Source organism: Bos javanicus, chromosome 3 (assembly GCF_032452875.1).
Source record: "Bos javanicus breed banteng chromosome 3, ARS-OSU_banteng_1.0, whole genome shotgun sequence".
Lineage (NCBI taxonomy): Eukaryota > Metazoa > Chordata > Mammalia > Artiodactyla > Bovidae > Bos > Bos javanicus.
Genome location: NC_083870.1, coordinates 713,198 through 740,629, shown reverse-complemented (window position 1 = coordinate 740,629; position 27,432 = coordinate 713,198). Strand labels below are relative to the sequence as shown.

The window sequence follows — 27,432 nt, the reverse complement described above, 5'->3', positions numbered from 1 at the left end:
AGCACTGTGTTACCTGCAATCCATAAATTGAGATATATTTTGCTTTAATAGTTAAAAATATTTTATAATTCTGTGCTTTCTTTTTTGACCATCTGTTATTTTATAGTTTTCAAATATTTCTTTGTGTTAGTGATTTCTAATTTAATTCTGTTTTGGATACAGAACATGTTTATGTGGAACTTGAAGTCTTTTAAATATATTGAGATTTATTTTATGGCCCCTAAGTAAATGTTTTCTGTATTGGTAAATATTTCATGTGTACTTTCTGCTGTTTTTTGGTTGTTTCAGATGTAATAGTAAATCTGGTTCTTGTTATTCCATCTTGACTGAAAAGTGAAATTCAGTAATTTTTTGGAAACTACTTAGATATAGTTCACATTCCATAAAAATTCATCTGTTTCAAGTGTTTGGTTCATTGCCTTTTTACTATATTCATAAAGTTGTATAGCAGTCACCACTACCTAATTCCAGTATATTTTCACCATCCAAAAGAGAAAGCCCATACCAGTTATCAGTCACACCCATTCCCCCTCTGCCAGCTCTTGGCAGTCACTAAATCTGCTTTCTGGTCTCTCTAGATAAGCTTATTTTGTCATTTTAATGTAAATGAACCATATAATTTGTAGCCTTTCAGACTGGCTTCTTTTACTTGCTGTAATATTTTTAAGGTTCATCCATGTTGCACCATGTATTATTATTTCTTTTTATGGCTGAATAGTACTTCATTGTATGGATATTTTATTAGGAAATTAATTAGTCACTTTTTTGATAGGGGGGAAAAATATCTTTTTTTCCCAAACGTCAAAACTTTTTATTTGTATTGGGTTATAGTTGATTATGGAGAAGGCAATGGCAACCTACTCCAGTACTCTTGCCTGGAAAATCCCATGGACGGAGGAGCCTGGTAGGCTACAGTCCATGGGGTCGCTAAGAGTCGGACATGACTAAGTGACTTCACTTTCACTTTTTACTTTCATGCATTGGAGAAGGAAATGGCAACCCACTCCAGTATTCTTGCCTGGAGAATCCCAGGGACAGAGGAGCCTGTTGGGCTGCCGTCTACGTGACTAAGCAGCAGCAGCAGCATAGTTGATTAACAATGTTGTGGTAGTTTCAGTTGAATAACAAAGGGACTCAGCCATACATATATGTGTATCCATTCACCCGCATACCCCCATCCTATCCAGGCTGGCACATAACATTGAGTAGACTTCCATGTGCTATACAGTAGGTTCTTGTTGGTTACCCATTTTGAGTATAGCAAGCTGTACATGACCTTCTGAAACTCCCTTCCTCCTGGCAACCTTAAGTTTATTTTCTGAGTCTGTGAATCTCTTTCTGTTTTGTAAGTAAGTTCATTTGTATCATTTCTTTTCGATATCATAAGATAGTTCTCCTTCTCTGTCTGACTTACTTCACTCAGTATGAGTTGGTAGACATTTGAATTACTTCCCTTCCCTTTTTGCCTGTTGTGAATAATGCAGCTATGAACTTTTGTGTTCAAGATTTTATGTGATATGTTTCAGTTCTCTGAAAATTCTACATTTTGTTATAGAATTCCTGGCTCATAGGGTAACTGTTTCAGTTTTTGACATACTTCCAAACTGCTTTCCAAATAGTTGTACTGTAATGCATACCTACCAGAAATGTATCAGAGTTCCAATTTCTTGGCATTTTCTTCTTATATTCTATGTTTTTTCTTAAATTATTATAGCCATCTTAATGAATGTGAAGTGGTTATTGTGGTTTTAGTTTTCAGGAAGATTGAGACCTGTTTCCTTCTAAGAGTTTTAAAGTTTTGGTTCTTATATTTAAATCTTTGATCACTTTTAGTTACTTTTTGTATATGATGTGAAGTAGGGATCCAGATTTGTTCTTTTGCTTGTGTATATCTAGTGGTTACTGCACCATTTGTTGAAAAGATTATTCTTTCTCCATTCAATTGTCTTAGTTAGCCCCCTTTTGAAGAATTATCTGACCATAAATACAAGGGTTATTTCTGGACTCAGTTCTATGCCATTGATTTATATACATGTTTGTGATCATGACAGTACCACACAGCCTTAATTGCTATAGCTCTTTAGTGAGTTTTTCTAATTCCTTTTTAGGTGACTTGGTTTTATATCCCTGTATATAAAATGGACTATTTAAAATAAATTTAAATAAAACTTAAGAAAGACTCATACTTAATTTATGAGTCTTTATAAATTAATAGAACATTGTGTTTGCTAAATGGTACTCAGTATATATTTTCAATAAGTAAACTGGTAAATATTATTTACCATAGATGTGAGCTCATTCAGTTCAGTTCAGTTGCTCAGTCGTGTCCGACTCTTTGCGACCCCATGAATTGCCGCACGCCAGGCCTCCCTGTCCATCATCAACTCCCGGAGTTCACCCAAACTCACGTCCATCGAGTTGGTGATGCCGTCCAGCCATCTCATCCTCTGTCGTCTCCTTCTCCTCCTGCCCCCAATCCCTCCCAGCATCAGAGTCTTTTCCAATGAGTCAACTCTTTGCATGAGGTGGCCAAAGTACTGGAGTTTCAGCTTTAGCATCAGTCCTTCCAAAGAACACCCAGGACTGATCTCCTTTAGAATGGACTAGTTGGATTTCCTTGCAGTCCAAGGGACTCTCAAGAGTCTTCTCCAACACCACAGTTCGAAACCATCAATTCTTCGGTGCTCAGCCTTCTTCACAGTCCAACTTTCACATCCATACATGACCACTGGAAAAACCATAGCCTTGACTAGATGGACCTTTGTTGGCAAAGTAATGTCTCTGCTTTTGAATATGCTATCTAGTGATATAAAATTCTGAACTATTAGCTAATTGAAGATGGCATACTTATTATTACTTTAAGTTTGCTTAAATTTCTTCTTTTTCTTTCTTCTTAGGTTAATACAATCTGTTGGAATGAGACTGGAGAATATATTTTATCTGGCTCAGATGACACCAAGCTAGTAATTAGTAATCCTTACAGCAGAAAGGTAAAGTGGTTTTTAAAAATCTACAACTTAATGAGAAAAAAAAAAGTAGCTAGAAATCAAATAGTGCATAATCATGAAGTGGGCATTTGCAAAGAATGTTGTTATTTTGCTAAAGTTTGTTACATAATTTGGAAGTTATTGCATGCAGTTACTTAATATCTTTAGGAAAACATTAGGTTTCATTCAACTCTAGAAAATTTAAATATGCTTCATTTATTCATGTGGATAAAATTGCAAAAAATGGTATCTCAATGAACCATTCTTCATGGGGAAAACTTGATTTTTTTCCCTTTTATGCTCACAGAATCTAATCTTATAATCACAGAATCAGCCAAGCATTTTATGAAACTGAATTTTATCAGTTTACACACAGTGGCTAGGTTCTAATAAAATGCTCATATAACATCCAATTCAGTAAACTGGGATATTATACTGAGTTTTAATTAGGATTATGTTCTAATTTTTATTGGCTGTTTTTCTGACTTATATAAAGTAAGTAGGTATACAGATACTTTATGTGAATGAGAACACTGTAGATTGTCAGACTAAAGTTTTAATATTAGCAATCTTACAGAATAAATGGTTCATTTAAAAAAATTTTTTCTACATTTAAATAGTTTAGATAATTAAATAAATGTTTGTGGTTCTACAGCCTAAAAAGAGGTTCGTATTGAGGCTCTTCTTCATTAAAGGAGAGATAGCTTTACTTAACTGTCCTAACTTAGCAGAGGGAAAGTTGTTTCCAAATCCTGATTGTCTTAGCTTGCAATTACTCAAAGAACCTTTTTCTTACAACAGACAAAACTTCCTAGAATAATGTATATGTGGAATACTTTTGGATTATCACAATCAGAAATTGGGCCTTCCCTGGTGACTCAGATAAAGAATCTGCCTGCAATGAGGGAGACCCAGATTCAGTTCCTAGGGCAGGAAGATCCTCTGGAGAAGGGAATGGCTACCCACTCCAGTATTCCTGCCTGGAGAGTTGATAGAGGAGCCTGGTGGGCTACAGTCCATAGGTTCGCAAAGAGTCGGACACAAGTGAAGTGACAGCATGCAGCACACATCAGAAGTTTAATGTTTATAGTATTTAAATCACTCAAAATCACTCATCTAGATACCAATGGAATAATTTTTTTTTTTAATATAGAGCTTTACTTTTTAAAATAAAAATTGTGAAAATATACATTACATAAAATTCAGCTTGTTAACCATTTTCTAGAGTTCAGTGTACCAGCATTAAGTTGATTCATATTATTGTGATATCATCACAATCATTGAGCCATAAAACTCCAGTCTTGCAAAGCTGACCCTGCTCATTAAGCAGTAACGCTCCATTCTTCCCTTCTCCAGCGCATGGCAACCATTATTCTATTTTCTATCTCCTTGAATTTGTCTATTCCAGGTACCTCATATAAGTGTTTGTATACAGTATTTGTCCTTATATGACTGGTTTATTTTACTTAGAGTAAGGTCCTTAAGGTTCATCCATGTGTCAGGATTTCTTTTCTTTTTAAAGCTGACATTGTATGTATATATCACATTTTGCTTATGCTTTCATCTGCCAGTGGACACTTGGGTTATTTCCACCTTTTTGGCTATTGTGAATAATGCTGCTATGAGCATAACAGTACAAATATCTCTCCAAGCCCCTGCTTTCAATTATTTTGTGAATATACCTATTGGAGTAATTTTTAAAAGATTTTATTTTCCCTTTAAAGTGATTACTCTTTTCAATTTGAGAAATGACTAACAGATAATACTTTAATAGATTTTAAGTATAAAAAGACTTTATAGTTTTCTTATAGTGGTTTTAATATATCTAAATTTGCTGTCATACAGGAATATTATTGTTTTGAAGCACTGATAATTCATTACATGGGAAAGTAAAGTTTTTTGATCTTGAGTCAGATATTACCTGTTCTTATAGTCCCACTCTATTTTTACATCCTGTGAGTTGATGGAAAAATTAATTTATGGCATATAAAATTTTTAAAACTTTTAAAAAATAGATTTAATTGTTCCTTAGTAATGGCATCATATCTTAATTATATATATCATAGATCTCAAATATATATAAATATAATGTATTAGAAATCTATGATATATATAATTAAGATATGATGCCATTAATAAGGAACACTTAAATATATATTTTATGTATATATATATATTTGAGATCTATGATAATATATCTATATTATATATATATAATATATATATACAAAGGCTTTCCCCCTTAAAGTTACAGGCTAGTTTCTTTGGACCAATTCTCCTACTGAAATGAACTCAAAAATACTTGATTAAAAAATTATACTAAAAGTAACAAAAGACTATTTTGATAGTAAAGAATTATCAGTCTGAAATAGAAGGGAAGTCTTCCCTAGTGGCTCGGTGGTAAAGAATCCACCTGCCAGTGCAGGAGACATGAGTTCAATCCCTGATCTGGGAGGATTCCATGTGCTGTGGAGCAACTAAGCCCTTAAGCCACAACTCTTGAGCCTGTGTTCTAGAGCCTGGGAGTGGCAACACTGAGCCCATGCACGCTAGAGCCTGTGCTCCACAACAAGAGAAGCCACCACCGTGAGAAGCCTGTGCATTGCAACTGAACAGTGGCCCTTGCGCTCCACAGCTGGAGTACAGTAGCCATTGCGCTCCACAGCTGGAGAAAAGCCCATCCAGCAGCGAAGACCCAGCATAGCCAAAAGTGAATAAATAAAATTATACAAAATGGAAGGGAAAAAGGTGAATCCAGAGAAGTGAGCATGATAACTTTTACCCTGAAGATATTTGTCAGTCTTATATCTAAACTTCAGTTTTGGTGGCCTTGAAGGTCAAGGTAAATAGAAACAAAGCTCAGGATCCCAATCATGTATGGATTCCTGTAGGAGACTTTATACAATATTCTGGGACTGTCTATACCATGAGAACTCCAAAAAGTCCTTCTCATGGTATAGATGAAACAGAAGGAAGTTAGTCCTCTGGTAGCCTTGGAGCATCCTGTTAAAGAAATCCTGAATATATGCAAAACTTTGATTTGGCTTCATCCAGCTACCTTTAGTTCTTAGAGCATAAAATGTTATTTGTTTCTTCTATGCTTTTCTTCTACTTTTCTCGGTTAGTGGTGTGTTCTTTCCCATGCACCTCCTACCTACTTGGCAAGTGTAATTTCATCCTTTGAGCCTCAACTCTTATCTGTTCAGTTCAGTTGCTCAGTCATGTCCAACTCTTTGAGACCCCATGCACTGCAGCATGCCAGGCTTCCCTGTCCTCACCAACTCCCAGAGCCTGCTCAGACTCGTGTCTATTGAGTCAGTGATGCCATCCAACCATCTCATCCTCTGTCATCCCCTTTTCCTCCTGCCCTCAGTCTTTCCCAGGATCAGGGTCTTTCCCAGTGAGTCAGTCCTTTGCATCAGGTGGCCAAAGTATTGAATCTTCAGCTTCATCTGAAATAATCTGTAATAATCTCTAATTTCCTCTAGGTAAATGTAGGCATTCCTTCCCCATGTTCTTGTATTTTATGGATAACTCAGTTACTATGTGGAGAAGGCAATGGCAACCCACTCTGGTACTCTCGCCTGGAAAATCCCATGGACGGAGGAGCCTGGTAGGCTATAGTCCATGGGGTCGCTAAGAGTCAGACACAAATGAGCAAATTCACTTGACTTTTCCTTTCATGCACTGGAGAAGGAAATGGCAGCCCACTCCAGTTTTCTTGCCTGGAGATTCCCAAGGCCGGGGGAGCCTGGTGGGCTGCTGTCTATGGGGTCACACACAGTCGGACATGACTTAAGCGACTTAGCAGCAGCAGCAGCAGCAATTACATGTTTGTGTTTGCATGTTGCTCACTATTAGATTCTAACTTATTTGGGACAACGACAATTTCGTTTTAGTTTCCTCAACACTTAGTAAATTACCTGTTACATAGTAGGTGCTCAATAAGTATGAGTAAAGAAGGCAAGAAGTTTCTGTATTCAGTGCCTTAGAGAGGAGTAGGGGTGAATTTGGGGAGAGGTGATTTTTACTAAGACATTGAAGAGCTAACATCTTCTATCTGGACACTCCTGGACCAAGCTTAAAGTTTTAGAAGTGTTGTGTATAACATGATGCACAAAGAAAGCGATACGTGCTTGGCCAGAGAGATTAGTGACCGTAACCTGATGATTAGCAGAGTGATGGACGTTATAGCTAGTTCACTTTCACATTTGTTGCTAATTGTATTTTAAAATATCATTTATATTCATTTCATATTGTTACTCTGCCAACGTCCATCTCTTTTGGCCATTAGTTTTAGGTTTTTCTGAAATCCAAGAACGGAAATCCATTTTCGGAATGGTGTTTTCTATTAATCCAAGGAAAGCATACATTAGAAAATATTTCCAGTTTTTAAAATTTATAACTGTTTGCACCTGTCCATCTAGTTTTTCTTAAAATGACACGTTATTGCTGTTTACCTCCAGTAGCATGCCTCTCTATTGATTGCATTGACCCATTTCCACATTAAAAACAAATTACAGCCTTTGATAAAATTACTAACTGTATATACATAATACAGTTCGTTCAACAATTATCTATTAATTAGAGAAGTTCAGTTCAGAACTAAGTCCTGTCCGACTCTTTGCTATGCCATGGACTACAGCATACGAGGCTTCCCTGTCCTTCACCATCTCCTGGAGTTTGCAGAAAATCATGTACATTGAGTTGATGATGCCATCCAACCATCTCATCCTGTCACTCCTGCTCCTCCTGCCTTCGGTCTTCTCTAGCATCAGGGTCTTTTCCAGTGAGTAGTATGTTTCCAATCAGGTGGCTAAAGTATTGGAGTTTCAGCTTCAATATCAGGCCTTCTAATGCACATTCAGGACTGATTTCCTTTAGGATGGACTGGTTGGATCGCCTTGCAGTCCAAGGGATTCTCAAGAGTCTTCTCCAAGACCACAGGTCAAAAGCATCAATTCTTCGGTTCTCAGCTTTCTCCATAGTCCAACTCTCATATCCATACATGACTCCTGGAAAAACCATAGCCTTGACTAGACAGACCTTTGTGGACAAAGAAATGTCTCTACTTTTTAACATGCTGTCTGGGTTGTTAATAACTTTTCTTCCAAGGAGTAAGCGTCTTTTAATTTCATGGCTGCAGTCACCATCTACAGTGATTTTGGAGCCCAGAAAAATAAAATCTGCCACTGTTTCCACTGCTTCTTCATCTATTTTCCATGAAGTGATGGGACCTGATGCCATGATCTTCGTTTTCTGAATGTTGAGCTTTAAGCCAACTTTTTCACTCTCCTCTTTCACTTTCATCACGAAGTTCTTTAGTTCTTCTTCACTTTATCCTATAAGGGTGGTGTTATCGGCATATCTGAGGTAATTGATATTTCTCCCAACAGTCTTGATTCCAGCTTGTGCTTCATCCAGCCCAGCCTTCCTCATGATGTATATAAGTTAAATAAGCAGGGTGACAATATACAGCCTTGACATACTCCTTTTCCTATTTGGAACCAGTCTGTTCCATGTCCAGTTCTAAGTATTGCTTCCTGACCTGCATACAGGTTTCTCAAGAGGCAGGTCACGTGGTCTGGTATTCTCATCTCTTTCAGAATTTTCCACAGTTTATTGTGATCCACACAGTCAAAGGCTTTGGCATAGTCAATAAAGTAGAAATACATGTTATTCTGGAACCCTCTTGCTTTTTCGATGATTCAGCGGATGTTGGCAGTTTGATCTCTGGTTCCTCTGCCTTTTCTAAAACCAGCTTGAATATCTAGATACGGTTTATGTATTGTTGAAGCCTGGCTTCAAGAATTTTGAGCATTACTTTGCTAGCATGTGATATGAGTGCAATTGTGTGGTAGTTGAGCATTCTTTGGCATTGCCTTTCCTACGGATTGGAATGAAAATGGACATTTTCCAGTTCTGTGGTCACTGCTGAGTTTTCCAAATTTGCTGGCATATTGAATGCAGCACTTTCACAGCATCATCTTTTAGGATTTGAAATAACTTAACTGGAATTCTATCCTCTCCACTAGCTTTGTTTGTAGTGATGCTTCTTAAGGTCCACTTGACTTCACATGGCAGGATGTCTGGCTATAGGTGAGTGATCACACCATTGTGATTATCTGGGTTGTGAAGATCTTTTTTGTACAGTTCTTCTGTGTATTCTTGACACCTCTTCTTAATATCTTCTGCTTCTGTTAGGTCCATACCATTTTTGTCCTTTATCGAGCCCATTTTTGCATGAAATGTTCCCTTGGTATCTCTAATTTTCTTGAAGAGAGCTGTAGTCTTTCCCATTCTATTGTTTCCCTCTATTTGACTGATCACTGAGGAAAGCTTTCTTATCTCTCCTTGCTATTCTTTGGAACTCTGCATTCAAATGGGTATATCTTTACTTTTCTTCTTTGCTTTTGGCTTTTCTTCTTTTCACAGCTATTTGTGTGGCCTCCTTAGACAGCCATTTTGCTTTTTTGCATTTCTTTTTCTTGGGGATGGTTTTACTTCCTGTCTCCTGTGCAGTGTCATGAACCTCCATCCATAGTTCATCAGGCATTCTGTCTATCAGATCTAGTCCCTTAAATCTATTTCTCACTTTCACTGTATAATCATAAGGGATTTGATTTAGGTTGTACCTGAATTGTTTAGTGGTTTTCCCTACTTTCTTCAGTTTAAGTCTGAATTTGGCAATAAGGAGTTCATGATCTGAGCCACAGTTGTGAGGTAGTTTGAGCATTCTTTGGCATTACCTTTGTTAATATTTCCACTTTCTTATATAGTGGATTAAGGAAAGAGAAATGTTAGATTTTGACTTGATAAACTAGGTGATCAACATGTAGTGGATAGTGATCAACTAGGTGTGGGTGGATAGTGATGTTATTAAGGTGTGGAATACTAGAGAGAGAAGAAATTGGAGTGGGCCATCTGAAATGAAGATATTTTTTCAGAGAGAACAGATTTGTTCAGTGGAAAGGACTTCAGTTTTTACTAATTATTTTAATAGTTACTCTGATTAATTAAGAAATTTCTTTCCATTTTTGAGTGATATATGCCAACACACATTAGTATATTGAATGAGATTCCTGCTTTTGTTTTTGAAGCTATGCATAAACCTATTAAATAGAGATAAATCAAATTGTTAATAATGTCTACTGAAGGTGACTAAAGTCAAAGACCTATCAGATTAAAACTGTGAAAGACCTAGCATACATTGTGTGTACTTATATGTACTTAGCTACTTGGTAAATCATGCTGAAATATATGCTACTTGGTAAATTATGCTGAAATATATGTCGACATTAAAGTCTATGATTCTATCTTGTTTAAAAGCTTTACATTAATTATTCTCTATGTTATTTCTTATACTTTAATTGAGCAGATCTCAGTGTCTTATACTTGGAGAGAGGAATGAAAAAGTTTAACATGTTTTACACACAATTTTTATTGTCCATTGGCTTTGGTTAATGTAGGTACAATGACTCTCCTCTTTTTTTATTTGACCCTCATTAAATGTGCATTAATGGCCAGGGAAGCCTAGAGTCCTGCAGAGAGTAGGACACGACTGAGTGACTGATCAACAACAGATAAGACCTACAGTGGAGTACTGTATGGTACTCAGCAAACCCTTGTTTTGTTTGTGACCCCAGGACTTAGATGAAGTGACTGCAATACTTATTTAAATTTAAGTATTTACTTCATTTAAGTTGTCAAGGTAATTAGCTGCTAATATTTATCTGTGTTCTGGCTTGGTGTCCTACTGTCAGTTAATGAATTTGTCAATTAGTCTTACATTGTAAATAGTTACTTGAAACCAAGCCAAAAATAAAGTTGATGTATCTTTTCCTAAATTTTTTTTAAATTTGAAAACTGATCGATAAGTTAAAAAGGTAATACAATCAACATCCACAAATAGACTTTTGAAAAAAGTATTTCAGAATAATTTGGAGGTGTCATGCATTTCATGAATACTCTGACATTTGTCTACCAAGAACAAGAACATTATCCTGTATAACTGTAATGCAGTTACCATGGTCAGAAAGTATAATATTGAATATAGAGTTGATCCTCTTTACTTACAGATTCTATGTTTGCACGTTTACCAACTCAGTAAATTTATTTTTACCCTTCCACATCAATAACTTTCAGTGCTTTTCTGGTCATTGATGGCCATTCACATGTACAGAGTGGCAAAAAATTTGAATTGCCTAACTCATACATCAATACACATGTTCTCAGATGAGATCAAACAAGGTGCTGCTGGATACGTCTTGTTTCACATCGAATACTGTAAACATACTGCATCCTTTGTGTGATATATTGAATGTCACACGTTTTGCATTTTTGTGCTTTTTGTTCATGACTTCAATGGTTAAAAGGGTCCCCAGTTATCTTCCTGAGTATCGTCAAGTCTTCCTCAGTATAAGAAACCTGGAATATACTTTATAGAGAAAATATGTTAGATGAGCTTCCTTTGTTACTGTTTGTTGTCCAGTCACTAGTTGTGTCCAACTCTGTGACCCCGTGGACTACAGCCCGCCAGGCTTGCCTGTTCTTCGTTGTCTCCTGTAATTCTCTCAGATTCATGTTCATTGAGTCAGTGACACTATCTCATCCTCTGCCGCTCCCTTTTCTCTTTGCCTTCAGTCCTTCTCAGCATCAAGGTCTTTTCTAATAACTCATTTCTTCACATCAAGTGGCTAAAGTATTGTAGCTTCACCTTCAGCATCAGTCCTTCCAATGAATATTTAGATATGAATTATAGTACTCTTTGCCCTAAGTTCATTGTTAATGAATCAACAATATGTATTAATTAATGTGTCTTTAAACAAACACATACAACAGAGTTACTTATGATTTGTTGATGAAAAGTTTGTGACCAGAGCCTCACAGAAACCTAACCTGTATTTTCACAGGAGCAGTTAGTTGGTAATGGATACAGCACTTGCTAAGGCAGTGTTAGGACTTCCTTGGTAGCTCAGTGGTAAAGAATCCACATGCCAATTCAGGAGTCTTACGTTCAATAACTGGGTTGGGAAGATCTCTTGGGGAAGGAAACAGCAGCCCACTCCAGTATTTTTGCCTGGGAAATCCCTTGGACAGAGGAGCCCAGTGGGCTATAGTCCATGGAGTCACAAAAGAGTCAGACACAACTTATTGATTAAAGAACAATGTAATCTTAGTGGTGACTTTATAGAACATAACTACCAGTAGTAATGAGAATTGCCTGTATGCTATATATATAATATATATGATTTTGTTCTATCGACTAAAAAAATGCACATCCTAAATGTTGAGAATTGTGTTTTATTCAGTGGACATACTGAGGACTTAAGCCAGGGAGACAGCCTCTCAAATATCTCTGAGGGACTGTTCTGAGGAGGTAAAGGGGAGCCAGGATAAGTATAAGAGTTTCTGCAAAAGAAAAAAAACAATCCACAAAACTCCAGGTAATCAGAACATCAAAAGATTAATGCTAATTTAAGAAAATCCAGACATCTCAAGTTAATAAATTTAGGAAGATAAATTTTTTCTTTTCTTGGGGAAGATACTGGAATCTGGGCTTAATGAAATTGTTCTTTTGTTCTGGCCCTTAACTATCTAAGGTCCTTTTTTATCTCCATCCTGAATCCCCTCAGGGTACACCATTGGGGGTGTCTGCAGAGGCTGATGGCTTGATGACTGGCAGCCTATTTATCGCTGTTCTAAGTTCCCCTCAGGGTTAACCATTGGAGGTGACTGCAGTGATGGTTGAATGTAGCATGCTCTCTTTAGTGTTATGCAGGCATATCCTAGTATATGCCTGCCATATCTATAGTATACATAGTATCCGTAGTATATTAGATAGCTTCCCTTATAGCTCAATTGGGAAAGAATCTGCCTGCAGTGCAGGAGGCCTGGGCTTGATTCCTGGGTTGGGAAGATCCCCTGGAGAAGGAAATGGCAACCCACTCCAGTATTCTTGCCTGGAGAATCTTTTGGACAGAGGAGCCTGGCAGGCTACAGTCCATGGGGTTGCAAGAGTTGGACATGACTTAGTGACTAAACCAGCATATTATATATATATATTACAATATATCTATAGTATATTACATATATCCACACATAGTACATGTACATATATACCTGTATATATTCAATTTTTCCATTTGTTTCAGTAATGTTCTTTAACACTGCCATGGCTCTCTTAATCTAGCCCCCAGTGCAGCATCACACATTTCATTTAGTTGTCATATTTCCTTTATCTGCTTGAGAATAGTTCATGCAACTTTTTGGTCTTTCATGACATTGATATGTTGTTTTATTGTTATATTGACTATCAAGTCATTTCATAGAATGTCCCTCCATTTGGATTTGTCTGTTTCTTCATGAGTCGATTAAAATTAAACATTTTTGCTAAGAATTCTCTATGATGTTGTGTACATGATATTTGTTCCCTGACTGGTGATGTTAAATTTGATCTTTCCATTGTGAGGGTACATTTATCCTTTGTGATTATAAGCTATCTATGAAGTAGTGTGTTGAGATTGTGTAAATATTCTTTTTCATAAATGATTTCAATATTCATTGATTCTTGCCTTAATCAGTTGTTATAATGTCATTACAAATAGTGTTTTTTAATTCTATCATTTCTTCCACATTTACTAATTGACATTTTTTGGTGAATATGAGCATTTACTTTGTCTTTGCCATCGTTTTGAAAAAATTACTATGGGATTATAGATTTTTATTTTTATTCAATAAATTGTAATCTATCACTGATAATCTTTTGGATGCTCAAATTGCTCCAGTTTGTTCAGTAAGACATTTTTTGTTGTTCTTTTATTTATTTAAAAAAATTTTATTGGCGTATAGTTGATTTACAGTAGTATGTTAGTTTTGTTCAGTAAGACATTTAAAGTGAACTAAAGAAACTTTGTGTTTCTGTTTTGACATACTCTCCCTTTTTTTTAAAGCACATTTTAAAAATAAAAAACCACAACAGATACTTCCATTGTGCTAAATCTCCATTCTATATACATTGTGGGGATGTACTGGAATTTATTCAGCCAGTCTCCTGTGTTTTGTTTGCTATTATGAATGACTCAGTAAATAACTGTTTTTTGTTTTTTTGTTGGATGTATACCTTCAGAGTAAATTCTTAGAAATAGACTTGTCTGATCAAAGAGTTAATGCATACGTAGTTTTGTGAGGGATTGCTAATTTCCTTTCTATTGGTCTCGCACCATTTAGCATCCCACCAGAATTGTTTAAAGAGCCTGGTGTCCCTCTCCCCACCACACTCACTTATACAATATGTTGTCAAGCTTTTGAATTTTTGCTTATCTAAAAACTGGAAATTGGTGATCTCAATATAGTTTCAATTTGCATTTCCTATATGAAGTTGATGGTTTTTCAAAATTTTAAGGCCCATTTGTTTATCTTGGACTATATTCAGATCTTTTGCCCTTTTTTTTTCTCTCTCTCAATTTTTAAGCACTGTAGGGGGATTGGTCTTTTATCTGCTGTGTTTGTTACAAATGTTGCAATGTTTATTTTAAACCATACTTCTGTCACAGGAATTCTGATCTTTTAAATTATTAAGGATTTAGGTGTAGGAACTTCTTTATTCTTTACAGACGTAGGAACTTCTGTACCATTTTATTACTTTACTTTTATGATTCTTTAAGATTCAGAATATATTTTTTCATCCTGAAAGGGAATGACTTAATCATTTAGGAAACAATTTCAAAAGTCAATCAAGATAGTCTTTTCATATTTACTATGAGTTTATGAATGAGTCACATATACCAAATAGGTAGAAATACACATATTTAATTTTCAAGGCACTCTTGTTGAACCCGTTTGTGTACCTGATGCACAATGAGGCCAGACAAACCAAAATTGTAGAATTTGGAGCAGAGCAACGTTTATTGCAAGGATCATGCAAGAGCAACAAAGAGACCCAAACTCTCTATGGTTTTCAGGGAAGAAATTTTTACAAACAGAATTTGGGGGGCAGGCTACCAGGTGTGTAACCCTGCTGGTTGGCTGGTGGTAAGGTAACATTGTTCTAGGAATCTCCAGCCTGGGTCCACATGCTCAGCCTAAAGTTACTGTCCTCCTTCTGGCTAGGGGCCTTAAGTTCTTGTAGAACTCAGAGATGTGTATCAAACTGTTATGCACAACCCCTTCTCCTCCCCTGCAAAGAACCAGAACCAAGTTCCCTTGCCCTTTCTAATTTCCTCAGTCTCCTAATTAGTAACTGAATCTGCCTTTTGGAACTCAGGGAAGATCTAGGAGGCTGAAAGCCGTTTTCCGACAAACAAGAGACAGAAGACACTCAAAGACTTTTATGGATGGCCTCACAGGTTCCTGCTTGGTCTCAGTCCCATTTTCTATGATTCTCCTCAGGCATGAGAGAAACAGATATTGGACTAGACAGGAAATAAAATTTGGATAGAGAAGTTAATCATAAACTCTGCAGAGGAACTTAGTTTTAGGGGGACTCTGTTTCAGCACTATTCTTGTTAATATACTTAATCTTCTTTACATCTCAGAGGGAAATAAAATATGTGAGATTCTGATTTTTTTTTCTAATTATAATATTGGGTTAGCCAAAAAGTTCATTTGGGATTTTCCATGTTATGCAAAAACTTGAACAAACTTTTTAGCCAACCCAATAGTTTGGACTCCAATGATAATTTTTCATTTGAGCTGAGAGTGTTAATGAGAATTTATTCCTGACAAGGATTATATTAAGTTTGAATCTGACTGCTTCTTTTTAAGAAATAGTAAATTACTAAAAATTACTCTTAGTAATTTAGTAATTAGTAATAAATTTACTCTTTAGTAATTTAGCAATAAATTACTAAAAACTCCTCTCTGTGTTTTAGGTTTTGACAACAATTCGTTCAGGGCACCGAGCAAATATATTTAGTGCGAAGTTCTTACCATGCACAAATGATAAGCAGATTGTATCCTGCTCTGGAGATGGAGTAATATTTTATACCAACGTTGAGCAAGATGCAGAAACTAACAGACAGTGCCAATTTACATGCCATTATGGAACTACCTATGAGGTACAGTATATTACTATGATTTATCTATATGTATATATGTTTTGTGTAAGTGTATATGTATGTGTAGATAGATGTGTGTGTGTATGTACATATTCATGCATAAATAAGTAAAGGTATTATTGACAAAATGTCTAGATTTTCAGTATTTGAGAAAATGTACCTTGATAGGATTGTGAATAAAGTTAAGGAATAAGATGTGAATAATAGTAATGGGGTTTGTAATTCCTTGAGCAACTATAAGAAAACAGATATCAGACTTTAAAGATGCTTCTTTATTGTGCTATAGGGCTCTATACTAGGCTTTAATCTTGTTACCACTTTCTCACTGTTTTATATGAAGTGGCATGGTTATCAAAATGTCAGAAGACATGCTAGTACACTTAAATAAAGGAATCTGATTTCTAAAGGTCATTAATAAGCTCAAGCCCTGAGCTGAATTAAAATGAGGTGAAATGAATCTGAGACTCAGTTATATATACTGCTTTGGTTCAGAAAAACTGCTTATTCTTCAGAAAGCTCTTTTATAATCTTGTCATTGCATTTCTTTGTATCAAAAGATTCATTGTTTTCCCATGTGCTGACATGGTATATTTTTTTCATTACTTGAATTTCAGTTCTTCTGTACCCTCATGTTATGATACATCCTTACAAAAATAGTATTTTATAGCTGAATTTTTGTTAATCTGTTTCTCACAAATTTGGCTTTTAACTGGAAATTTCAGTCAATATATGTTTATTGTGAGTCCTGATATATTTGGATCTATTTATATATCTTATTGTAAGTTTTTTTATTTGAAAGTATTTTCTGTCATTGATTTCCCTGTTCTCTTTTTGACATTCTTTTGAATTCCTTGAAGGGTTTGCATTTGGCCCATTTTGTTTCTGCTATTGCAAGGAAGATAGACATTCATATTTTACAAGAGTAGTTAACAAAGTCTAAAGTCAATAAGTACCTTTGCCTTTCTCCTGAATGTATACCTTAGCTCATTATAATCTTTCCATCCCTTGTCTAATTTTATATGCTTATATTGTTCAGAACACTCTATCCTCTTCTGAATCAAAAATATTATTATTGTTTTATTAGTCTTTACTATATTATTAGATTTACCTACATTTTTGCTTGTACTTTTCCCTTTTCTGTTACAGGTTTTCTGTGTGGGGTCATTTGGTATCTCAAGCACATTCTGTTTTTTTCTTTTTTTCCCATTATACAGTTTGTTTTAAATGTATCAAATATAAAGGTGCAAAGCAAAAAATAAATGTTTTTGAAGCTAGGAGAGTAAGTATGCTATTCCTAGTCAGATACAAACTTAGTTATAACACACGTACACAAATCAAAAATGACATGAAACAGGAAAAACTGAAGAACTTCTTTTGCTTTCAGAAAACAGCCAAGAAACCGAAGACAATTCTTTTTATAATTAAAAAAACATTTTTTTTCCCGTAGTAGCTAACATGCCTTCTGTAGGCAGTGAACTTTTTTCTGCTTGTAACGTTAATACATCCATATTTTTACTCTCTATAAAAATCAAGTCTCCCAGTAAAAATGGTATTTTACCACACTAATCTTTCAATTCCATCATTAAAAATGTAGTTATACACAATTTCTAGCCTCTTGGAACACTCTGCATGATGGATTTTAGTCACTGGAATGACTAATTTCTCAGAAAAGCAGCATTGCCTCAACTGTGGTATGATTTGGTGGTCAGTATTCTTGTTTTCTAGTAACGATCTCATAAGCAGGAACACTGGGTTCTTTGTGATTTCATCGATCAAGGAAACATTTCCGAGCAGCTTCTGAGCAAACATTTCTTAACAGGTTGATCACAGATCTGGGGTCTTCACTCTTCATAATGGCACTGCCGGACACAATTGTGTTAGCTCCTGCCTCTTCCCATTTATGGATGGTGTCTGGACCTACTCCACCATCAACCTCGATGTCCAAAGATGGGAACTGGGTCCTCAGGCAGTGAACCTTTGGCATCATATCTTTCATGAGTTTCTGCCCTCCAAGCCCATGTTTCACTGTCATAACCAAGGCCATATCTATCTGATTGATTAGCCCATGGTGTCAAATACTCACCTGTAGTTCCTGGTTTGATAGCAAGGCCAACCTTCATTCCATTCTCTCGAATGTCTTTGGTCAAAGCTCCTGGCTTGTCTGTAGCCTCCAGATGAAAGGTATGTTGATTGGCTCCTGCTATAGCCATTGGTTTTACCCACTGTTCTGGCCTGGACACCATCATGTGCATGTCAAAGGAAGGGTCCTGGCGTAGCTCCTTTTGGAGGCTTTCTACCGCAGGGTGACCAAAGGTGATTTTGGGAACAAAATGCCCATCTGTTACATCCAGGTGCAGATAATCAACCTCAGAGTCCAACATCTGGAGGAACTCGGCCCCTAAACCGGCCAGGTTACTGTTGTGGATGGATGGGCCAATTTTGCAGCCAGATACCATCGTGCTAGCGCTCCAGAGCTAAAGTACATTCTTTACCAGTTCCTTTAAGTCAGAGTTTGCTGATATAAAACAATTTTAGTCCTATTTTCCTTTTATATCATTCACTTCTTCCCTTTTCATCCTTTTCTAGAAAATATCTTTTTTATGTCAGTTCTTCAGAGGTAGTCTTACTAGATACAGGCTTCTAGTTTGACAGTTACTCTATTTCAGGTGATATTTCACTGTATTCTGACTTGACTTTTGAAGTTGAGCAGTCAATCAACAGTTTAATTGTGATTCCTTTGTATTTAAGTTATCTCTTCCTTGACTGAATTTAATTCTGTTTTTCTTTGTGTGTTTTTTTTTTTCCTTCATTGGTGTCACAACAGTGTATTGAGGTATGGATTTCCTTTTGATTTTTCTTGGAATTTTTATGTGTTCTTAGTCTGAGAAATTGGAATCTTGAAAAATGAGGGAGATTCATAGATAAATAAGTTTTTAGTTCTTTCCCATTCTCTGTATTTTTTATTCTGGAATTCTGATTAGATATATGTTAAGACCTTCCTGTTCCATCTAGCATTAAACTTTCCCCCCCCATTGAAGTACAAAACATAAAGAAAAAGTACAAAACACTGAGTATATCTCAGTAAATTATCACAAAGTGAATTTGTTCATGTAGCAGCCACAAAGATCAAGAAATATAAGGCATTAAGGACTTCCCCGAAGCTGCTGTATCCTGATTTCCATGATCTTATTTTTCTAACCACTTTAGTTTTTTTGTTTTTGAACATTATATGCAGTGAGTCATATTAAATGGTCTTTTGTTTCTTTTTAAATTTGTTATTCTTTGCTGAACAAAGTCTCCCTTAGGTTTGTGAAACTCATCTGTGTTGGGTACCACTACAGTGTGTTTATTTTCCTGCTTTTTAGTGTTCGACTGTGTGAATAAGCCACAGCTGGTGGGTCTGTTCTACTGCTGATGAAAATTTTAAATTTGATTTTCAATTTGGAGAACATACTTTACATGACTTTCAGTATTTATGTTTAGAAGTAAACTTTTTCTGTCATAGGATATGTATTTGTTTATTTTAGAGATAGTGCCAAATATTTATCCAAAGTGTAACAGCGTGCGTTCCCACCAATAGCATATAATAAGAATTCCTTTTGCTCCTCATCTTTGCCAACAGTATATATGGTTAATCTCTAATTTTGAACAGGCTTATTTAAATGTCTTTTACTGTTGTTACTTCTGAGGTTACTGCATAGTTTATTGGTTATTTAGATATACTGTTTTGTCAAGTGCCTATTCAGAATTCTTTCCTAATCTTTCTATTAGGTTGTCCATTTTATTTCATTATTACTGTTGATTTATAGGAATTTCTTTTATCTTCAGCATATGAAACTATCTCTTCCAACTCTGTGGTTGTATTTTCACTCTCCTAATGGTGTCTTTTCATGAACAAAAGTTATCTGTGTTGTCTTAATGTATTGGTCTTTTTTTAGAAAAAATTGTACCTGCTTTCTGTATCCTGCTCAAAAAAGTCTTTTTCTTTCTGAAGGTTATGGAGACATTCTTCTGTTTCAGACTCTCTTTTAGAAAGACTATTGTTTTGTCTTTTGCATTTAGATCTTGTTTTGCTCTTGTTCAGTTGCTAAGTCCTGTCTGACTCTTTGTGACCACATGGATAGCAGTACACCAGGCTTGTTTGTCCTTCACTATTTTCCAGAGTTTTCTCAAAATCACTGTTTCCTAAATTTTCTCAAATGGACCCCTGTCCATTGATTCAGTGATGCTGTATAACCATCTCATCCTCTGCTGCCCCCTTCTCATCTTGCCTTCAATCTTTCCCAGTATCAGAATGTTTTCCAGTGAGTCTGCTCTTCAGATGGCCAAAGTATTGGAGCTTCAGCTCCAGCATCATTTCTTCCAATGAATATTCAGGACTGATTTCCTTTAGGACTGACTGGTTTGATCTCTGCATGCCAAGGGACTCTCAAGAGTCTTTTCCAGTACCACCAGCATTCAGTTCTTTGGTGCTCAAATTTCTTTATGATCCAATGCTCACATATGTACATGACTCCTGGAAAAACCATATTTTTGATTATATGTACCTTTGTTGGCAAACTGATCTTTGCTTTTTATTGCACTGCCTAGGTTTGTCATAGCTTTCCTTCCAAGGAGCAATCATCTTTTAATTTCATGGCTACAGTCACTGTACACAGTGATTTTGGAGCCCAGGAAAATGAAATCTGTTAATATTTCCAATTTTTACGCTTCTATTTGCCATGAAGTGATGGGACTGGATATCATAATCTTATTTAGTTTTTTGAGTGTAGAGTTTAAGCCAGCTTTTTCACTCCTCATTCACCATCATCAAGAGGCTCTTTATTTCTCTTTACTTTCTGCTATTAGAGTGGCATCATCTTCATATCTGAGGTTATTGATGTTTCTTCCGGCAATCTTGATTCCAGCTTGTGATTCATCCAGCTCAACATTTAGCATGATACACTCTTTATATGACAGAATGCGGTCCACTGGAGAAGGGAATGGCAAACCACTTCAGTATTCTTGCCTTGAGAACCCCATGAACAGTATGAAAAGGCAAAATGATAGGATACTGAAAGAGAAACTCCCTGGGTCAGTAGATGCCCAATATGCTACTGGAGATCAGTGGAGAAATTACTCCAGAAAGAATGAAGGGATGGAGCCAAAGCAAAAACAATACCCAGCTGTGGATGTGACTGGTGATAGAAGCAAGGTCCGATGCTGTGAAGAGCAATATTGCATAGGAACCTGGAATGTCAGGTCCATGAATCAAGGCAAATTGGAAGTGGTCTAACAGGAGATGGCGAGAGTGAACGTCAACATTCCAGCAATCAGCGAACTAAAATGGACTAGAATGGGTGAATTTAACTCAGATGACCATTATAACTACTACTGTGGGCAGGAATCCCTTAGAAGAAGTGGAGTAGCCATCATGGTCAACAAGAGAGTCCAAAATGCAGTGCTGCTGCTGCTGCTAAGTCGCTTCAGTTGTGTCCAACTCTGTGCGATCCCATAGATGGCAGCCCACGAGGCTCCCCCATCCCTGAGATTCTCCAGGCAAGAACACTGGAGTGGGTTGCCATTGCCTTCTCCAGTGTGGGAAAGTGAAAAGTGAAAGGGAAGTCGCTGAGTCTTATCCGACTCTTAGCGACCCCATGGACTGTGGCCCACCAGGCTCCTCCATCCATGGGATTTTCCAGGCAAGAGTACTGGAGTGGGGTGCCATTGCCTTCTCCGCCAAAATGCAGTACTTGGTTGCAATCTCAAAAGCAACTGAATGATCTTTGTTCGTTTCCGAGGCAAACCATTCAATATCACGGTAATCCAAGCCTATGCCCTGACCAGTAATGCTGAAGAAGCTGAAGTTGAACGGTTCTATGAAGACCTACAAGACTTTTTAGAACTAACACCCAAAAAAGATGTCCTTTTTATTATAGGGGACTGGAATGCAAAAGTAGGAAGTCATGAAACACCTGGAGTAACAGGCAAATTTGGCCTTGGAATACAGAATGAAGCAGGGCAAAGGCTAAATAAGAGTTTTGCCAAGAGAACGCCCTGGTCATAGCAAACACCTTCTTCCAAAAACACAAGAGAAGACTCTACACATGGACATCACCAGATGGTGAACACCAAAATCAGACTGATTATATTCTTTGCAGTCAAAGATGGAGAAGCTCTATACAGTCAGCAAAAACAAGACCGGGAGCTGACTGTGGCTCAGATCATGAACTTCTTATTGCCAAATTCAGACTTAAATTGAAGAAAGTGGGGGAAACCACTAGACCATTCATGTATGACCTAAATCAAATCCCTTATGATTATACAGTGAGAGTGAGAAATAGATTTAAGGGACTAGATCTGATAGAGTGCCTGATGAACTATGGACGGAGGTTCGTGACATTGTACAGGAGACAGGGATCAAGAACATCCCCATGGAAAAGAAATGCAATAAAGCAAAATGGCTGTCTGAGGAGACCTTACAAATAGCTATGAAAAGAAGAGAAGCGAAAAGCAAAGGAGAAAAGGAAAGGTATAAGCCTCTGAATGCAAAGTTCCAAAGAATAGCAAGGAGAGATAAGAAAGCCTTCCTCAGCGATCAATGCAAAGAAATAGAGGAAAACAACAGAATGGGAAAGACTAGAGCTCTCTTCAAGAAAATTAGAGATACCAAGGGAACATTTCATGCAAAGATGAGCTCGATAAAGGACAGAAATGGTATGGCCCTAACAGAAGCAGAAGATATCAAGAAGACGTGGCAAGAATACACAGAAGAACTGTACAAAAAAGATCTTCACGACCCAGATAATCACCATGGTGTGATCACTGACCTAGAGCCAGACATTCTGGAATGTTAAGTCAAGCGGGCCTTAGAAAGCATCACTATAAACAAAGCTAGTGGAGGTGATGGAATTCCTGTTGAGCTATTCAAATCCTGAAAGATGATGCTGTGAAAGTGTTGCACTCAATATGCCAGCAAATAGGGAAAACTCAGCAGTGGCCACAGGACTGGAAAAGGTCAGTTTCATTCCAATCTCAAAGAAAGCCAATCCCAAAGAATGCTCAAACTATCGCACAGTTGCACTCATCTCATACGCTAGTAAAGTAATGCTCAAAATTCCCCAAGCCAGGCTTCAGCAATATGTGAACCATGAACTTCCAGATGTTCAAGCTGGTTTTAAAAAAGACAGAGGAACCAGAGATCAAACTGCCAACATCCCCTGGATCCTGAAAAAGCAAGGGAGTTCCAGATAAACATCTATTTCTGCTTTATTGACTATGCCAAAGCCTTTGACTGTGGGGATCACAATAAACTGTGGAAAATTCTGAAAGATGGGAATACCAGATCACCTGACCTGCCTCTTGAGAAACCTATATGCAGGTCGGGAAGCAACAGTTAGAACTGGGCATGGAACAACAAACTGGTTTCAAATAGGAAAAGGAGTACGTCAAGGCTGTATATTGTCACCCTGCTTATTTAACTTCTATGCAGAGTACATCCTGAGAAACGCTGGACTGGAAGAAGCACAAGCTGGAATCAAGATTGCCGGAGAAATATCAATAACCTCAGATATACAGACAACACCACCCTTATGGCAGAAATTGAAGAAGAACTAAAGAGCCTCTTGATGAAAGTGAAAGAGGAGAGTGAAAAAGTTGGCTTAAAGCTCAACATTCAGAAAACTAAGATCATGGGATCTGGTCCCATCACTTCATGGGAAATAGATGGGGAAACAGTGGAAACAGTGTCAGACTTTGTCTTTTGGGACTCCACAATCACTGCAGATGGTGACTGCAGCCATGAAATTAAAAGATGCTTACTCCTTGGAAGGAAAGTTATGACCAACCTAGATAGCATATTAAAAAACAGAGACATTACTTTGCCAACAAAGGTCCGTCTAGTCAAGGCTCTGGTTTTTCCAGTGGTCATGTATGGATGTGAGAGTTGGACCGTGAAGAAAGCTGAGTGCTGAAGAATTGATGCTTTTGAACTATGGTGTTGGAGAAGACTCTTGAGAGTCCCTTGGACTGCAAGGAGATCCAACCAGTCCATCCTAAAGGAGATCAGTCGTGGGTGTTCATTGGAAGGACTTATGCTAAAGCTCAAACTCCAATACTTTAGCCACCTCACGCGAAGAGTTGACTCATTGGAAAAGACCCTGATGCTGGGAGGGACTGGCGGCAGGAGGAGAAGGGGACGACAGAGGATGAGATGGCTGGATGGCATCGCTGACTCGATGGACGTGAGTCTCAGTGAACTCCGGTAATTTTTGATGGACAGGGAGGCCTGGCATGCTGCGATTCATGGGGTTGCAAAGAGTCGGACACGACTGAGCGACTGAAATGAACTGAAGTCTTTATATGTGTTAAATAAGTAGGTTGACAGTATACAGCCTTGTCATACTTCTTTCTCAATTTTGAACCATTCAGTTGTTTCATGTAAGGGTCTAACTTTTTGCTTCTTGACCACATACACATTTCTCAGGAGACAGGTAAAGTGGTCTGGTATTCCCATTATTTTAAGATTTTCAAGTTTGTTGTGATCCACACGGTCAGAGGCTTTAGCATAGTCATTGAAACAGGTATAGATGTTTTTCTGGAATTTCCTGCTTTCTCTATGATCCAATGAATGTTGGCAGTTTGATCTTTGGTTCCTCTGCTTTTCCTAAGTCCTGCTTTTGCATGTGAAAGTTCTTGGTTCATGTACCGCTGAAGCCTAGCTTGCAAGGATCTTGAGCATAACCTTAGTAGCGTGTGAAATGAGGGCCAATGTATGGTAGTTTAAACATTCTTTGAGATTGCCTTTCTTTGGGATTGGAATGAAGACTGACCTTTTCCAGTCCTCTGGCTACTGCTGAGTTTTCCAAATTTGCTGACATTGAGTTCAGCACTTGAACAGTATCATCTTTTAGGATTTGAAATAGCTCAGCTAGAATTCCATCTCCTCCACTGGCTTTGTTCGTTTTGTTATTATGATGAAATTGCGTTGAATAACATGTATGTTGAACCATCCTTGTGTTCTATAAGTAAGTTCCACTTGATCAAGATGAATAATCTTGTTTGTTTGTTATTGTTTTGAAGGTGTTTTTTTTTTTTTTTTTAGCATTTTTTGAGGATTTTTATTTCAGTTCAGTTTAGTCTGAGTCATGTCTGACTCTTTGTGACCCCATGAACTGCAGCACGCCAGGCCTCCCTGTCCATCACCAACTCCTGGAGTTTATCCAGACTCATGTCCATTGAGTTGGTGATGCCATCCAGCCATCTCATCCTCTGTCGTCCCCTTCTTCATCCACCTCCAATCTTTCCCAGCATCAAGGTATTTCCCAGTGAGTCAGTGCTTCGCATCAAGTGGCCAAAGTATTTGAGTTTCAGCTTCAGCATCAGTCCTTCCAGTGAACACCAGGACTGATCTCCTTTAGGATGGACGGGTTTTATCTCCTTGCAGTCCAAGGGACTCTCAGGAGTCTTCTCCAACACCACAGTTCAAAAGCATCAATTCTTCGGTGCTTAGCTTTCTTTATAGTCCAACTCACATCCATACATGACTACTGGAAAAACCATAGCCTTCACTAGGTGTACCTTTTTTGACAAAGTAATATCTCTGCTTTTTAATATGCTGTCTAGGTTGGTCATAACTTTCCTTCTAAGGAGCAAGCGTCTTTTAATTTCATGGCTGCAGTCACCATCTGCAGTGATTGTGGAGCCCCTAAAAACGAAGTCAGCCACTGTTTCCACTGTTTCCCCATCTATTTGCCATGAAGTGATGAGACCAGATGCCACGATCTTAATTTTCTGAATGTTGAGCTTTAAGCCAACTTTTTCACTCTCCTCTTTCACTTTCAAGAGGCTCTTTAGTTCTTCTTCACTTTCTGCCATAAGGGTGGTGTCATCTGCATATCTTACGTTATTGTTACTTCTCCTGGCAATCTTGATGCCAGCTTCTGCTCTTTCCAGCCCAGCATTCTTCATGATGTACTCTGCATATAAGTTAAATAAGCACGGTGACAATATGCAGCCTTGACGTACTCCTTTTCCTATTTGGAACCAGTGTGTTGTTCCTTGTCCAGTTCTATCTGTTGCTTCCTGACCTGCATACAGGTTTCTTAAGAGGCAGGTCAGGTGGTCTGATATCAGTATTCATCCATAATACAGGTCTGTAGTTTCACTTTCTGTTAGTATTTTTGTCTGAATTTTGGTACCATGGTAAAGCTGTTTTATAGAATAAGTTTGAAAGTGTTACCTCCTCTTCAGTATTTTGGAAGAGTTTGAGAGGACACATATAAATTTTTAAATATCAGTTCAGTTCAGTTCAGTCAGTCATGTCCACTCTTTGTGTCCCCATGAACTGTAGTACAACAGGCTTCCTTGTCCATCACTAACTCCTGGAGCTTACTCAAACTCATGTCCATTGAGTCGGTGATGCCATCCAACCATTTCATCCTCTCTTGTCCCCTTCTCCTCCCGCCTTCAGTCTTTCCCAGTATCAGGGTCTTTTCCAGTGAGTCAGTTCTTTGTATCAGGTGGCAAAAGTATTGGAGTTTCAGCTTCAGCATGAGTCCTTCCGAGGAATATTCAAGACTGATTTCCTTTAGGATGGACTGCTTGGATCTCCTTGCAGTCCAAGGGACTCTCAAGAGTCTTCTCCAACCCCACAGTTCAAAAGCATGAATTCTTTGGTGTTCAGCTTTCTTCATAGTCCAACTCTCATATCCATACATGACTACTGGAAAAACCATAGCTTTGATTAGACAGACCTTTGTTGGCAAAGTAATGTCTCTCCTTTTTAATATGGTGTCTTGGTTGATCATAACTTTTCTCCCAAGGAGCAAGCATCTTTTAATTTCATGGATTAATGAATTCATACATGGCTGGATGAAGCACAAGCTGGAATCAAGATTGCTGGGGGAAATATCAGTAACCTCACATACACAGATGACACCACCCTTATGGCAGAAATTGAAGAATTGAAGAGCCTCTTGATGACAGTGAAGGAGGAGAGTGAAAAAGCTGGCTTAAAACTTCATCATTCAGAAAACTAAGATCATGGCATCCAGTGCATGGGGAGGCAATGGAAACAGTGAGAGACTTTATTTTTTTGGGCTCCAAAATCACTGCAGGTGATGACTGCAGCCATGAAATTAAAAGACTCTTGCTCCTTGGAAGGAACATTTTTAAATATGCATAATGTTTTGAAGCCATCTGGTCTGAGCTTTCCTTTCTTCAGATGTTTTTGGTGACTAATTCAGTCTCCTTACTGTAGTGTTGGTTGGTTTGGTTTGCCCCTATGTTTATCTTTTTTATCTTGGTAAGCTGTATATTTCTAATAATTTATTAATTTCTTCTGTCATTCCATTTGTGGTGTTCATAGTCTCTTAGGATCCTTTTTATTTCTGTGGTATAAGTGTAAT

At 37.4% G+C, this 27,432-nt stretch overlaps 1 protein-coding gene and 1 pseudogene across 8 annotated transcripts in view; one reads left to right on the top strand and one right to left on the bottom strand.

The window, feature by feature from the left end:
• The window catches only part of DCAF6 (DDB1 and CUL4 associated factor 6), a 181,503-nt gene that overhangs the window by 45,774 nt on the left and 108,297 nt on the right, over window positions 1-27,432 (top strand). For all 8 annotated transcript variants that reach the window (XM_061399352.1, XM_061399359.1, XM_061399373.1 and 5 more), the window contains 2 exons: window positions 2,898-2,990; window positions 15,860-16,045. In XM_061399352.1, coding sequence (XP_061255336.1) covers window positions 2,898-2,990; window positions 15,860-16,045 — 279 coding nt within the window. The remainder of the gene's footprint in view (window positions 1-2,897; window positions 2,991-15,859; window positions 16,046-27,432) is intronic.
• LOC133237126 (ribulose-phosphate 3-epimerase-like) lies at window positions 17,753-18,637 on the bottom strand (annotated as a pseudogene).